At 37.3% G+C, this 13,846-nt stretch overlaps 1 protein-coding gene across 3 annotated transcripts in view; it reads left to right on the top strand.

Annotated features, from left to right (window-relative positions):
* SMC6 (structural maintenance of chromosomes 6) overlaps nt 1-13,846 on the top strand; it is a 28,688-nt gene that overhangs the window by 14,313 nt on the left and 529 nt on the right. For all 3 annotated transcript variants that reach the window (XM_015859574.1, XM_015859576.2, XM_015859575.2), the window contains 10 exons: nt 1,000-1,160; nt 2,155-2,290; nt 2,773-2,853; nt 4,793-4,963; nt 7,316-7,453; nt 8,078-8,223; nt 8,807-8,932; nt 9,659-9,764; nt 10,927-11,079; nt 12,465-12,562. In XM_015859574.1, the coding sequence (XP_015715060.1) occupies nt 1,000-1,160; nt 2,155-2,290; nt 2,773-2,853; nt 4,793-4,963; nt 7,316-7,453; nt 8,078-8,223; nt 8,807-8,932; nt 9,659-9,764; nt 10,927-11,079; nt 12,465-12,562 (1,316 nt within the window). The remainder of the gene's footprint in view (nt 1-999; nt 1,161-2,154; nt 2,291-2,772; nt 2,854-4,792; nt 4,964-7,315; nt 7,454-8,077; nt 8,224-8,806; nt 8,933-9,658; nt 9,765-10,926; nt 11,080-12,464; nt 12,563-13,846) is intronic.

The raw sequence follows: 13,846 nt of genomic DNA, 5'->3' as shown, positions 1-13,846 counted from the left end.
CTCTAGTGGGCGATCACGTCTGGTCAGGCAGAAAATCAGATTTCTGCTGTGTGGCTGCTTGGGGTGGTGTTGGCCAACATCCCTGGGTATTCCTTGGCATTTTTCTGCACAGGTCTCCCTGTTTCTTTCCAGGATTGTCCCAGTTTATTCTAAGAGTATGTATCACCTTTCCCGGACCCCTAGTTTATCTGTTTATCCAGTCTTAAAATGTATGCCAATAATCAGTCTCCTAATTTCTGTCTCTTTACTAATTGTCGGATTCAGGATGTGTCAGTTTCATGTAGTCTGTGTGTTACCAGAACTTGTAGTCACCCCTTCTGCATGAACCTCGCAAGTAGCAGGCTTGTGCTTGAGAATTCAAAATCATCTTTTTAGACATTCACCCACTCACATCTACATGAAATTGTTTTCCATCCGGTTGTGTTTCCATCTGGTCCTTTTAAGACCTAACTGAACAACTTCAAATGAATCTGGAAAAAATTGAAGAGGTGTGGTGTAGAGTAGAAATAATACTTCAGAATGGATGAGTGTATAAATATTGATTTCCTCAGACCACTTACTCTGACACTGGCAATTGTTTTTACCAGCAGATTTCCCAATTTTCTTTAATTTAATTTTGTTTGATGTACTTAGCACATCTCTTTGAAACATTATTTCCTCTGTTTATATTCCACTTCTGATAATTAAATATACTTAGTGTGTAGTGACCTTTTGATTATTGATTTTTTTTTTCCCATGGCAAATTACAAGGCACCGATCAGACTACATAATTTACAATTTAGAAACTGGCAGCTAAACTAAGTGGGTTGTTTTTGAGAACGTGAATGTCTTACTCAATGGAGAAAAGCAGACTTTAGACATAACAGACTTTTTCAAATTATTCATTTTTGCATTTCTTGTTTATTGTTAGGAATGAGAACTGCTAGATCTGTTTTAAAATGGTTTCTGTAAATGTGGTGAATTTTCTATAGGGTATGATGAGGCAATTTTGTTTTTCAGAGTGGCTCTAAAGCTCGTGAAGTAATGCAGTCTAACAGTCCTCCAAAAAATTGTAAAGAAGCTTTCACTGCTGAAGGTGATCAAGTATTTAACAGACGATATTATTCTTCTGATTACCTCAGACCCAAGTATCTAAGCAAAGATGTTGAAGGAGAAATAAGGTTAGCAACTTGCAATGTTGTTTTTGTTTAAAAAAAAAAAAAAGAAAGAAACAAATCCATACATGTATTTATTGATGTGAATAATGAAATTGTGTATTTGTCTGTTTGGATGTGTGTGCATCAGAGACACCCTCTCTCCACTACTCTCCTCTCTTCCACTCTGAGGTTTACATGTCCTTTTTGTTAATTGAGAATTCTGGAAAACTTCTCTTTCAATGCCTTTTACTACTGAAATAATCAGGAGTTTATCTTTGAAATCGGGTTGGATTTTTAAAATCTTGAATTCTCATCCAGCAAACTGGGGACACTGAAATACCAAATGTGACCCAAAGTAACGAAACATTCATCAGGAATGGTGTATATGAAAATTATTAAACACTGAGTCTGGGATGAGACATGATCAGTCCAATCAATTTAATGCATCTGTAACAAAAGGTAAAAAGTTGATTAAATACTTAAACACAAAAATTGTGGGTGTTTTTTGTTGATAAAAAATATAGGTTTTATTTTGCATTTCAAATGGGTTTACCGCATGCTGAAAAAACTCATGGAAGTCCGTGAACGTTTTAATAGAAAGAAATGTATGAGAATGCATGGAATATTTTTTTCATATTATTTTATCTGTGTTTGGAAGTAGGGTTTTCCTAGTCAAAGCGTTTGTTTTCTCTCAAGATGCATTGATATTTTTACAAGTAATTCTGCAGTTTAGTTCAGGTATTTGGCTTGTTCATTACAGCTGCAAACGAAGGTTACAGGTTGTTCAAATTACATCAACACTTTGTTCACCTGGGACTAAACAACCATTATCTGGTAGTTACCAACTCTGAGCTCGACTGTCGAGGTTTGGTATTTCTTTACTGATCAGTAAAACCATCCAATGCTAACAAGCGTAAGACATTTTTTGTGCTTTTATATGCTTTGCTTTGTTGCACATTTATCTTTGTGTGTGTATATAATAACATCCCAATATCAATTTTTTTTTTTTTTTTTAAAGTCTCTTGGAGAATGAAATTAGAAGCCAGAAAGCACAGTTGGCAGCATCTCAGCAACGTTTGTCTTCCGCTGAAAATGAAATTAAGCAGAATGAAAGTCATCTTCATCATCATCAACATTACCAAAAAGAACTACAGGTAAAAATAGGCACAGTGTTTCTTTTTAGATGCTGGTCAGTCTTTTCCTATTTCACTTTTACTTGTTTTCTGCAAGACTTCCAATGCTAGTGGGTGTGATAGATATTTATGGTGACTAATGATGTTACTGTTAGGAAATACGAGATGAATATAACCTTGTGTGTTATATATCAGTAAATCACAAATAAGAGCCAGCACACAAATGGCACGTAAATTTGTATTAAATGGATGTAGAATGTTTTTAATTCATATTTCATGTTAAGTGGAAAAGTGGTTATAATTTAATGATTTAAAGTATGTATTATTTTCACATTAAGTTCTGTCTTATAGAAATGAATTCCATAGGTAGGCAGGAAGAATTCTCTGTCTCATAGCCACCGATGAAGGTTTAAGTTGAAATATATTACTTTATATATTGATTTCAATGAATTAAGCATCCTTTCTTTTTTAGGTAAGCTTAATAATATATTTTTTTTTTCTAGACAAAGATACGAAGAACAGCAGCAGAGATAGCAGATCTTGAGAATGTTGACGAAACCCAGTATATGGACATCCGTGTATTAGTAAGAAAAGATTATCCAATTTTATCTAATAAGGATGTGGGCAAATATCCTTGAATGTTGACAGCAATTGAAAATTAGAAGCAAGCAGACAACCTAGATACCCTAGATTATCATTCAGGGTGAAAGTTGGATAAAGAGCAAAAGAGCAAAAAATTGTATGCTTTACAGAAAGTCCATAATTATCTTCAACTGAGCGGTGCACTCTGGGTGCATGGAAGGCGAGGTGGTGGCGTAAAGAGATATTCTGTGAATTTTCATCGGTTATTTGAATTGTACAGTGCCATAAGATTTTAGTTAGGGAGAAACAGTGAATGTAGGTTTGGAGCTCAGAAGTGGCATCATCAAAGCATAGATAAAGGACACTCTGCACCATAATATGAAGGAAGGCTGAGGAAACTGGGCTTGTTCAGCTTGGAGAAGAGAAGGCTCCAGTGAGACCTCATTGTGACCTTCCAGTAATTGAAAGGAGTATATGAACAGGAGGGGGAATGGCTGTTCACAAAGGTAGATACAAATAGGGCAAGGAAGAATGGTTTTAACTAAGATAGGGAACGTTTAGGTTAGGTATTAGGAGGAAGTTTTTCACACAGAGGGTGGTGACACAACAGATCAGGTTGCTGAAGGAGGCTGTAGATGCTCCATCCCTGGAGGCATTGAAGGCCAGGCTGGATGTGGCTCTGGGCAGCCTTGTCTGATAGTTGGTGACCCTGCACATAGCAGGAGGATTGAAACTAGATGGTCATTGTGGTCCTTTTCAACCCAGGCCATTCTTTGATTCTGTTAATTTGTCACTACATTGCTTCTCTGCCCTGAATCCATAGTTTCTTGCTTTGTTGTTGTTTTACCATGGAGTTTTATGTTTTAAAGTGCAAATACCGACTTATGGAAGGATCATACAGCTATGGTTTATTCAAAGTGCTTGTTCTTATATTCTCAGGATCTATGATTTGTGCTTTAAGAACAGAATAGTGATTTGTTCATTAGTAGTTATACTGTTTCAAGTGTTATTCTTTAATAAACTAACATTTAGATGATGAAGATCTAAATACTGAGATTCAGGGTGATAAATGTTGTTAATTATCCTGTCTGCAAATGTTTTGTTTGAATTCCATGCTTGTTTTAGTTTTCCCACTATTTTATCTGCGATCACAGAGAGGATGAGTTGCATAACTTTTTATTTTATCAGAAAGCTGCCTTTCTGTGCACATGTGAGTAAAGATTTCACAGAACCACAGAATTATCAAGGTTGGAAAAGACCTAGAAGATCATCCAGTCCAACCATTACCAATAACCCCAGGTCCATTTCCTCCACACAGTCCTCCAGCCACTCCGCCCCAAGCCTATAGCGCTGCCTGGGGTTGTTGTGGCCAAAGTGCAGGACTCGGCATTTGGTCTTGTTGAACCTCATCCCGTTGGCTTCGGCCCAGCTCTCCAGCCTATCCAGATCCCTCTGCAGGGCCTCGCTACCCTCAGGCAGATCAACACTCCCCACCAATTTGGTGTCATTCGCGAACTTACTGAGGGCGCACTCAATGCCCTCATCCAGGTCATCAATAAAGATGTTGAAGAGGACAGGCCCCAGCACTGACCTGATTTCAAAGTATACTCCAAGAGTAAAGAAACATTAGGTAGGGATTCTGCAAGCTCCTTTAGGCTTTAGGGTTTCGTTTGTTTCAGGCAGTCAAGTCCTGTTGGTGTAGGAAAATGCATGTTTATCCTGTGAAGAAGCATCTAAGTATAATGCAAGTTTCCATTTAAATCTTTTCCCTAATATTTGTCATTTTAAGGAAGTATGTATGGTGATAATCAGTTAGGAATGGCATGATTGTCTTGGGAGCAGTGACAGAGCAGTAACTCGTCCTTTATTCCTGTAAAAAAAATTAGGTACTATGCAAATGCACGTCTTCCTTTTGTTCTTTATTTTAATATATTTTGACAGGAAGACGTGGCTGAAGAAAACAAAAAAAAGATGGAAACTGTAAAACAAGAAATGCAGGAAGAAAGCAGAAAAATGGAAGAACTGAAGAAGATTCTTCAGGCAGCTGAGGAGCGATTTGAAGAAATTAAAGAGAAAATGAATAAAGTAGAAGATACCACTAATCCAATTAAGGTAGCAACACCTCCACATTTTATTTTTTGTTTAAATGGAAGCAGGATGGTCCTTCCTGATAGATTTAAGGCCTACCTGAGAAAATAGTCAAAACAAGAGATGATCTTCTTTTTGCCAAGGCCTGGCTAAGAATATTCATAATTGGTCAGTTTTTAAAATAGTATTTGGAGTTCTATATGAAATGGCTGTTGTTTTATAAAGCTACACAGTCACAGAAGGTACCATTACATGGTTTTGATTCTTCTGGATTAGAGAGTGTACTTGGAAACACAACTTAAGATAAGATTTACCTTAAGTAAACTTAGGGTAAATGCAAAATCTGGTGTTGGCAAATGGAATCTTGGCAATCTCATACTACAAGAATTAATGGTTTAAAATTGGAGTAACAGAGTTCAGCATATAAAAAGTGTTCAAAACCTGTGAAAGAAGGGAATGAGTAGAAACCAAGATTTATCACCTCAGATATCTCTTCTGTGCCTCACATAAACTGTGTATTGATACGCAGTCAGTCTGAATTAGGAAAGCAAGAGTAAACAAGAAGGAGAAGGAAACAGGTAAGGAAAATAACTGATAAATATATTAAATACAGTATATCTGTTGTGGAAATTCTTAAACAATCAGCATATATCAAACTGTAGCTTTTAAGATATGATTACTAAAAGTGAAATCATTCTTTATCGTTGCTGATGGTTTTCATTTGTTTTAGTATTCTTGATTCTTTTTGTTATTTCTTTTTAAGGTAAGCCATGTACTAATTAACAGGGATGAGGGATGAAATTGCCTTTTATTTTACATTGTCATTCTTGATAACTCTATCAGCAAAGTGTTTCTGAAAAGACATGAAGTCAATTCCACTGCATCAACATGTCATGCTCCAAAAGTAATGCTTCCTATTTATTTCCATGGAAACTAAAAGAGCACAGTAACACTATTTGATAGACAAAATTCTCTGTACACTGAACTTTTGCACAGCCAGATAATCAAGTGCATCAGAAGATCTGGTTAAAATGGAGTACACACAATAAATGTGTTTTGGAGGGGTTTAGTAGAAAGAACATCTCATCAAGGTTCAATTCCATTGTGGCTTAACTCTGGTAAGCACCTCAGCGACCTGCTGCTTCCCACACACTCCCCCAAATTTGAGATGAGGAAGAAAATCAGAGGAGGAGTAAAACTGAGAAATCTTGTGGACTGAGAGTAAGGCAGGTTACTAGGTAGATCACAAAGAGTGTATACAAGCAAAATAAAGGGATTCATTAGCTTCCAGCAGGCAGATGTTCAGCCACTTCCAGGAAACTAGGTCTCCGTCATGCATAGCGATTTCTTTGGAAGACACACACCATTACTCCAGGTCTGTCACTCTTCTCATCCTTTATTTCCCAGCTTTTATTGCTGAGTGTGATGTCGTGTGTTTGGAAAGTCCATTTGGGTCAGTGGTTCTGGTTTTGTCCTCTTCCAACATCTTGTGCACTCCCACCCTTCTCGCTGTCAGAGTAGCGTGAAAGGCTGAAAATACCTCAGCATTGTGTAAGTGCTGCTTACTGATAATACACTGGGTTTACATGGCAAGGTTTTGGTAGTGGGAGAGCTGCAGGGGTGGCCTCTGAGCAGAGCCCAGCAGCTGCCCCGTATCAGATCAGAGCCAGCTCCAGCTGCTCCAAAAGGGAGCAGCTGCTGGGCAGAGCTGAGCCATGAATATCACAGCCTCCATTCCCCATTCACCTTGTACCTCTAAGGTGGAGAAACTAGGAGTGAAGGAGCAAAGTCGAGACTGGAGAGAAGTGGTAGGTAGATGTTTTTAGTTATTTTCTTGTTTCTCACTAGACTATTAATTGACAGTAAATTAGTCTTTCCCAAGATGAATCAGTTTTGCCTATGAGGGTGACTGGTAAATGATCTCCTTGTCTTTGTCTTGACCTATGAGCTTTTTTCAGTGTACATGTTTTTTTTTTTGTTCTGTTTAAGGAGGGACAGTGAAGGGAATAGTTCAGTAGGTAACTGGCAGGTGGTCAGGGTTAGTTCACCACATGTAGCTGAAACTCTGGCCTGTAATCAATGTTGTTTTGGTCACTCATATAAAACTTAGCACTGTAAGAGCTAAGAAAAATTTGTCTCAACCAAAACCAGTACTGATTCTTAAAACCATTTGCTATGTTCTTGTCAGAAATGAGTGTAGACTTCCTCATAAGTTGCTATTAAAGCTTCTGGACTTTGGATTCAGTAGGAACATTCCTTCTAAAATCTGTTTTTCAAAACAGTGGGGTTACATTTGAGAAGTGTGTGGAGGTGCTTAAGCATCTGCCTCATACAGTTCACATTTCACATCTCCACATCTCCACTACCTCAAAATAGGATGAATTGGACAAAGCGGACTCAGAAGTGGAAAACAGAAGACGTCATTTGCAGTACTATGAAGACAAAAAGAAAGAGCACTTGGCTTGCATAAAAAAGCATAAAGAATTACTAGCTGCTAAAGAGAAAGAATTGGAGGTAATTAATCCTTCTACTTTTATAGCATACAGATGATGGTTAGTACTTGGTAAGCTGAATATTTTCTTAAATATGTTCTAAGCTATTTGCGTGTAGTTAAGTAGACTGTGTAAATGAATCAAAGCATCTTTGTCTGGCAGAGCACCAAGTCAGTCTTGATAACTGAACGGTTATATTTTAAGTTAATCTGAATTTTACCATTCTGCTTTTTGAGAGCCAGATTGTTCTCCTGTACAGATTTCATACCTGACCTTTCAGTGGCTGAACTTGTTAAGCTTTACAGACTCACTATAAAATTCTTTATGGAAGCATTTAGACAATTAAGTCCTACTGAAATATGGTGTTTATTTGCTCATTTATCTGTATTAAATAAATAACAGTGAATACGTTAAAATTGCCATATATCGTTGTTAGTACTGAAATAACTGCCTCTTCAGAAATGCTGTTAGTAACATCGATGATGGTAACAATAATTTTGTTGTAGTGAGCGTACACAAAGAATATTACAAGAACTCTAGATTGGCTTGGAAGCGTTGCCTCTTCTGTTGCACACAATATTTGTAGCAAAGACTAACAGACGTATTAAAGCTGTAACAGCTAATTGAATTTCAAATGATTCTGTAGGAAAAAACTGCACAGGCCAGGCAAATCTACTCAGAGCGCATAGAAGTCAGCCGCACTGTGAAGAGTCTTGATGCAGAAATGAATCGCTTGAGAGAGAGGATAAAGACAGAAAAAAGTCACCGTGGAAACACAGAAGAAATAATACAGTAAGTTATTATTAATGTTTGTCTAGTTCAGGTAAGATGGAAGAGAGAAACACTGGTTTTCTTAGAGGGCATTCATGTGTTTTTCATACTAAAGCAACAGATGAATGTATAGAAACATACTGTATTGATTGCGCAGTCAACTGGTAATGAATGGTCTTGTGACAGTTGAACCTCCACTGTGGGTAGGTTTTACATGGGGTTGATACTCTGAAATTGCCAATAATTAAACACTTGTACTTAAGTATTTAGAGGTACTCTAATTATGACTGCATCAAAACTCACTCTTGCTCTGAGATGCACAGAGCATTAAGCATTTCTCTAGTTAGAAAGCTCGGTCATTACTTCTCTTTGGTACAAGAGGTTCTGTTTAACAGAAAAACAAATAGAAGCAAAACTTATTATTTGTTCTCTTTTTGTCATGGATTACCTGATGTGTTGAAATGCTTTTAGCTACAATATGGAGCCTTACAGTACAATTTCTGTTTGAATATTTTAATTATTATATTGATTTTCAGCATTTGCAATAATTGCTTGGTTTTAGTCTAGTACATGTTAATGCTAAACTTTCTGTTAATTAAAACAGGCGATTTCTTGATGCAAAGGAGAGATATGAGGATGCAAACAGTAAAGTAAATAACTTAAAGAAATTTATTAGGCTGCTGGAAGAAATAATGACACAGAGATTCAGCATATATCGTCGGTTCTTAAGGTAGGGTGGTTTTACTGTAGTTTTAATTTTCAGGTAACTAGGATGTAGATAAAAGTATTAAACAATATATAAAAAAAATCCACACACGCTGACATTATATTTGAATATAATTTGAATGTTTATGATAAAAAGTTGTTTTTGCTGCTCTTCAGATCTACTGGTTGAGGAGTGTGGTTCACTGGTATCTGAGGTTGCATTCATTGGCCATCAAAATATACTGGTGGTATGTAGTTGGTGCCTGTGCTTCAGAGGGTGAATTACAGAGCAGGCTTCTAAGAATTAAGATATTTTTACAGCAATAGAGCTCTCTTAGACTCAAATCTGTTTCAAAGCCTGAAATCATAGCAGAATTAGCAGAATATAGTCCTTTTTCTGTTAGAGCTGTGGAAGAAGCATCTGAAAAGTCTATTAGAGCAGGTGTTAAACTTACAGAAAGTACAAAGCCATCTATTAAATCAGGTGTTAAAGAAAGTACAAAGCCATTACTTCTGGATTTCTTTGCTTGTGTGTTCACGAGTCTCACCAGTACATCCAGTATCTAAAGTCAGCTGCATGGGATGGCTTTATGATGATTTGATGTAGGAAAACGTTATTAATAGAGTAGGACTCAGCATTTGAGATTCTGATGTGAAGCTGCTGATTTAATTAAAAAAATAGTGTGTTGTTGCTTTTTCAAGTATTTTAAAACATGCTGATATGTTGTTTGTGTGATTTAATCGATTTAAGGCTCCTTTCTTTACGATGCAAACTGTACTTTGACTACTTGCTGCGCATTCGAGGTTGCAGTGGAAGAATAATATTTGATCACAAAAATGAGACACTTTCAATAACAGTAAGTTATTTTATATTACTTCAAGTGTGATAATGTGGGTTAAAATAGTTGTTTTTCTTCGTATTAGGAGTTCATTCATCAGTCATCTGAATTAGTCTTTCAAAATTATTCATCCCTGTATCATTGATATGGAGCTTTGCTGTATCTGTGTGAATGTGTAATGGCTATTTCCTTTAAGCAGCTGATAGCTCTCAATGTTACCTATTATTTGTGTATTCTGTAAATGTGTATCTCTTAATGTGCCCCCCCCCCCCCCCTCAAAAAAAAAAACCAAAAAATCTTAACCATGGAGTATATATATATATTTTTTTTTCTGTGGGAGGCTTCAGTTCTAGGAATTGAGGGGAGAATGTGTAGCAATGGCTTAAATAGTTGTTGACATCGTCCTCATTAAACAGGTGAAGGTCAGGTATCCAGAACACTCAAATTGAGCCCATAAGATGTCAAGTCATGGTATAACTTTATCAGCTAACTTTTCTTTTTCTGCTGATGTTTCACGTTTCTTATGCATGAGATCTAAGTGTAATCAAGGAAATTAAACCCATAAAACCCCCAAAAATAATAATAAAAAACCAACAAACTGCTGCAACAGCAACATGTTTTCATGCTTAGTTTATTAAATGTAATTTAATTTGAAGGTAACTTAGTAAACAAGCTGAGAAAGTGCTTAGGTTTAATTAGGTAGAATGCCACAAGGTGTCACCATAAGCAATGGAACCAGTTGTTTTCAATGTTGCACTTACTCTGATGAATAAAATACTCCTCCTTTAACTGCAGCTGTGAATCAATTACCTGCTTTTCTGTAATAGCTGGGGTAACCATTGGATTTTTCTCTAATACAACAATGCTGGTTAGCAGTTTATTTAATAACGTTTCATGGCTATTAAAATAGAGAACTGAATAAGAAAATGCTGTCAGAGTCATTTATTTAATCTGTTCAGCACATTCTGCCGCAGTGGGGGAAGCTGTGATGGTCCTAGAAATGTGTTTTAAAATAGTTCCGAGCCATTTCATTCTGGATCCCTTCCAGAATGGTGGGGAAATGCATACATTTCTTCTCAAGTGATGTCTCTACATCATATGTAATGCATTAGCAGTTATAGTAACTTCTCTATTAATAAGTTTCCACGTTTAACATTTGCTCTGTTATTTTTATTTCCAGGTTCAACCTGGAGAGGAGGACAAACATGCCCTGAGCAATGTGAGATCTTTATCAGGAGGCGAACGTTCCTTCTCAACAGTTTGTTTCATTCTTTCCCTATGGTCAATTACTGAATCTCCTTTCAGATGCCTGGATGAATTCGATGTCTACATGGTATAGTTTAAACTACATTTGCTATTCTTATTTTTATAAATTAGCAAAACTGTTGGGTTGTGATTGGTTAAACTTTCAAACACTTTAGTACTTTAGTAAACTCAAAACAATAATATTAAGCAGAAGTGCCTTTAGGGAACTTTTTCACTAAGTTTAGAGATTTTTTAGGAGCTTACTTGTTAAAAATTGGCCTGTTACTCTTCATTACTTTCCCAAGCACTTCCTATTGATCTTTGTTGCCCTGAGTTTAGCACATGCCTTGGCTTTTGCCAGTGTCTCTCCTGGGCTTTTAGCGTGTGCCTTGACTTCTACCACTGTGATGATCGATATTTTTCTTCGGTGAAAGCACAGCAGTTGAGCTACTACATAAAAACTTGCTCTGTACTTCCCTTAGTAGCTCCTTTCCAAGGTGCTGAAATACTGAATAAGGAACAGCAAATACTCATGTCAGCTAGAACTGATAAACATCATCTTTGTGTACCACTTCTCTGGATAGGCAATTAGCAATTCATAAACACACACACATATATATGTATATATGTGTAAAAGATATATGTCTTTATTAACGTTCAATGTGGTATAGTTTGGGAAAAAGGTCAGTTCTATGGGGGTAAAGGCAGTAGCAGGTAGTCTTGCCTTCAGTGTCCCTTTCCTCCACTGATCAATTTACTGGAATCAAAGATCTAGAAGGAAAAAAAGATGATGCATTTCATATGTAAAGAATTTCAGAAAGGAATGTTGAAGCCATTTTTCACTGTGTGTGTGAAATGACTGAGCTTTGCCTGTTGCTGTCATGGATTCTACAAACTTGAAAAGCTTAGGTCCCGTTTTATGAATAAAATTCGCTACAACTAATTCATCTGTCCAGACAGAGATACATAATCAGAACTGTAGGCCCTGCAGTGAGCTTCAATCTATATTCTGTCAGTAATTCCACCCAGGTTGCTGTGATACAGCTGTGCCATGAAGCACAGCCGTTCTGTTGAGCATTGTGTTGTTCCTTATGCTGTAATGCTGGAGACCTCCACAAGAGGACTCCATCAGCATTTTTGTAAGGGAAACAGCTGCTCTCCCGTGCAAGCTGTGGAATCAGAGCTTTGCTTCATCCGTCCTCATATCTTTGCATTATATACATTTTAATCAGTGAGCCTTCAGAGGAATGTTTTTAGGAATAATATATAAGCAAAGCCAAAGAAACAATTAAAAGAACAATAAAAGGATCCAAGCAAACAGAGATGAACCAGGCTACACAGAATTAATTTAGGTAGGTCTTCCTATTATGGTATTTTCTAACTTATGTATACCTTGTTGCGCTCATGTGTGGAATGACAGTGCAGTGAAGTACACAGTCAGTATCGCTACCTGCTAAACAACTTTGTCTTTAGGATATGCTGAACAGAAGAATTGCAATGGATATGATTCTGAAAGTGGCTGACTCTCAGTGTCATCGGCAGTTCATTTTGCTCACCCCACAAAGCATGAGGTAATCACATTGGATTTCCTAGCAGAAGTAGTACATGGATGTTCAATTGCAAGGAGCATAACTAGAGAGGAGAGAGAGATGAGTTTAGTGGTAGTAGAACATAAACAATTAAGCAGTTCTGTGCTGATAGTTCTGGGAACGTAGCAGGATGTTTGTTGCTCTTCCTTACGTGACGTCCCTTAATGTTCAGTGGTGCTTCAAACAGTCCATCTTTGTGAAATGTTTCCTGGTATAAGGTGGGACCCTCTTCACCTCTCACAAAACTGACCAAACACTTGGCCATTTTCCATGTTTCCTCTTAATACTACTGTACTTTCAGGAAGCTTATGGGGACTTTTTAAATCCACAACCCGATAATTTGTTTATTGTTTTTGATGCTGTTTGTTTTATTAAATAGTGCCCAGAAAGATCCTACTGTATAATTCCCTAATAAAGCTATGCCCAGTTAAGAGGAATCACTAACCTTATGCAGCTGGTTCTTCTGGTGCTAGCCAAAAGTAATCACTGAAGCCTGCAGAGATCTTCTTTAAGCACTCTTCAAAATGAGGTTAATGAAATATAATTGTCTCTCCCTCCTAATGCAGTGTTTAATGGAGGGAATGTCTGAATCTATTCAGTAAAATCATAGGAATTCTCTGTGTGGAGGCACCTTCAGAAAAAGTACATTAAGGATTATCAACGCAGAAGCCAGTATAAATGTGTGGTTAATAACTTCATTCTTAGATTGCAAGTGAATGTACTTCATAGAATCATAGAATGGCTTGGATTGGAAGGGACCTCAAGGATCATCAAGCTCCAACCCCCCTTGCTGCAGGCAGGGCCACCAGCCTCCACATCTAATACTAGACCAGGCTGCCCAGGGCCCCATCCAACCCGCCTTGAACACCTCCAGTGACAGGGCATCCACAGTCTCTCTGGGCAGCTGTTCCAACACCTAACCACTCTCATAGTAAAGAACTTCCTCCTGACATCCAACCTAAATATTCCCTCCTTCAACTTAACGTAATTTCCCCTTGTCTTGCCACTATCTACCATTTCAAAGAGCCGAAAGAATGAAGGTATACTTATAAAAGTATCTGTCTTACAGGCAAATATGAACTGCATTTGATGATCATTTCAGTTGGAGCTTCTCTTATAAAGTACCTGTTCTGTAACTCAGGTGTCCTATTGTTAGAGATCACAGGGTTGAAGTCGGTCTTTATCTGAAGTTCCGCTATCAGTTTAGTGAAGCCTGATGTTAATGTTTTAAAATAGTCAAAGGAAAAAGATAGATTTATTTAAAGG

The sequence above is a fragment of the Coturnix japonica genome, chromosome 3 (assembly GCF_001577835.2).
Source record: "Coturnix japonica isolate 7356 chromosome 3, Coturnix japonica 2.1, whole genome shotgun sequence".
NCBI classification, from domain to species: Eukaryota; Metazoa; Chordata; class Aves; order Galliformes; family Phasianidae; genus Coturnix; species Coturnix japonica.
Note: the sequence above shows the minus strand (reverse complement) of the source record. Positions and strands in the feature narration are given on the sequence as shown.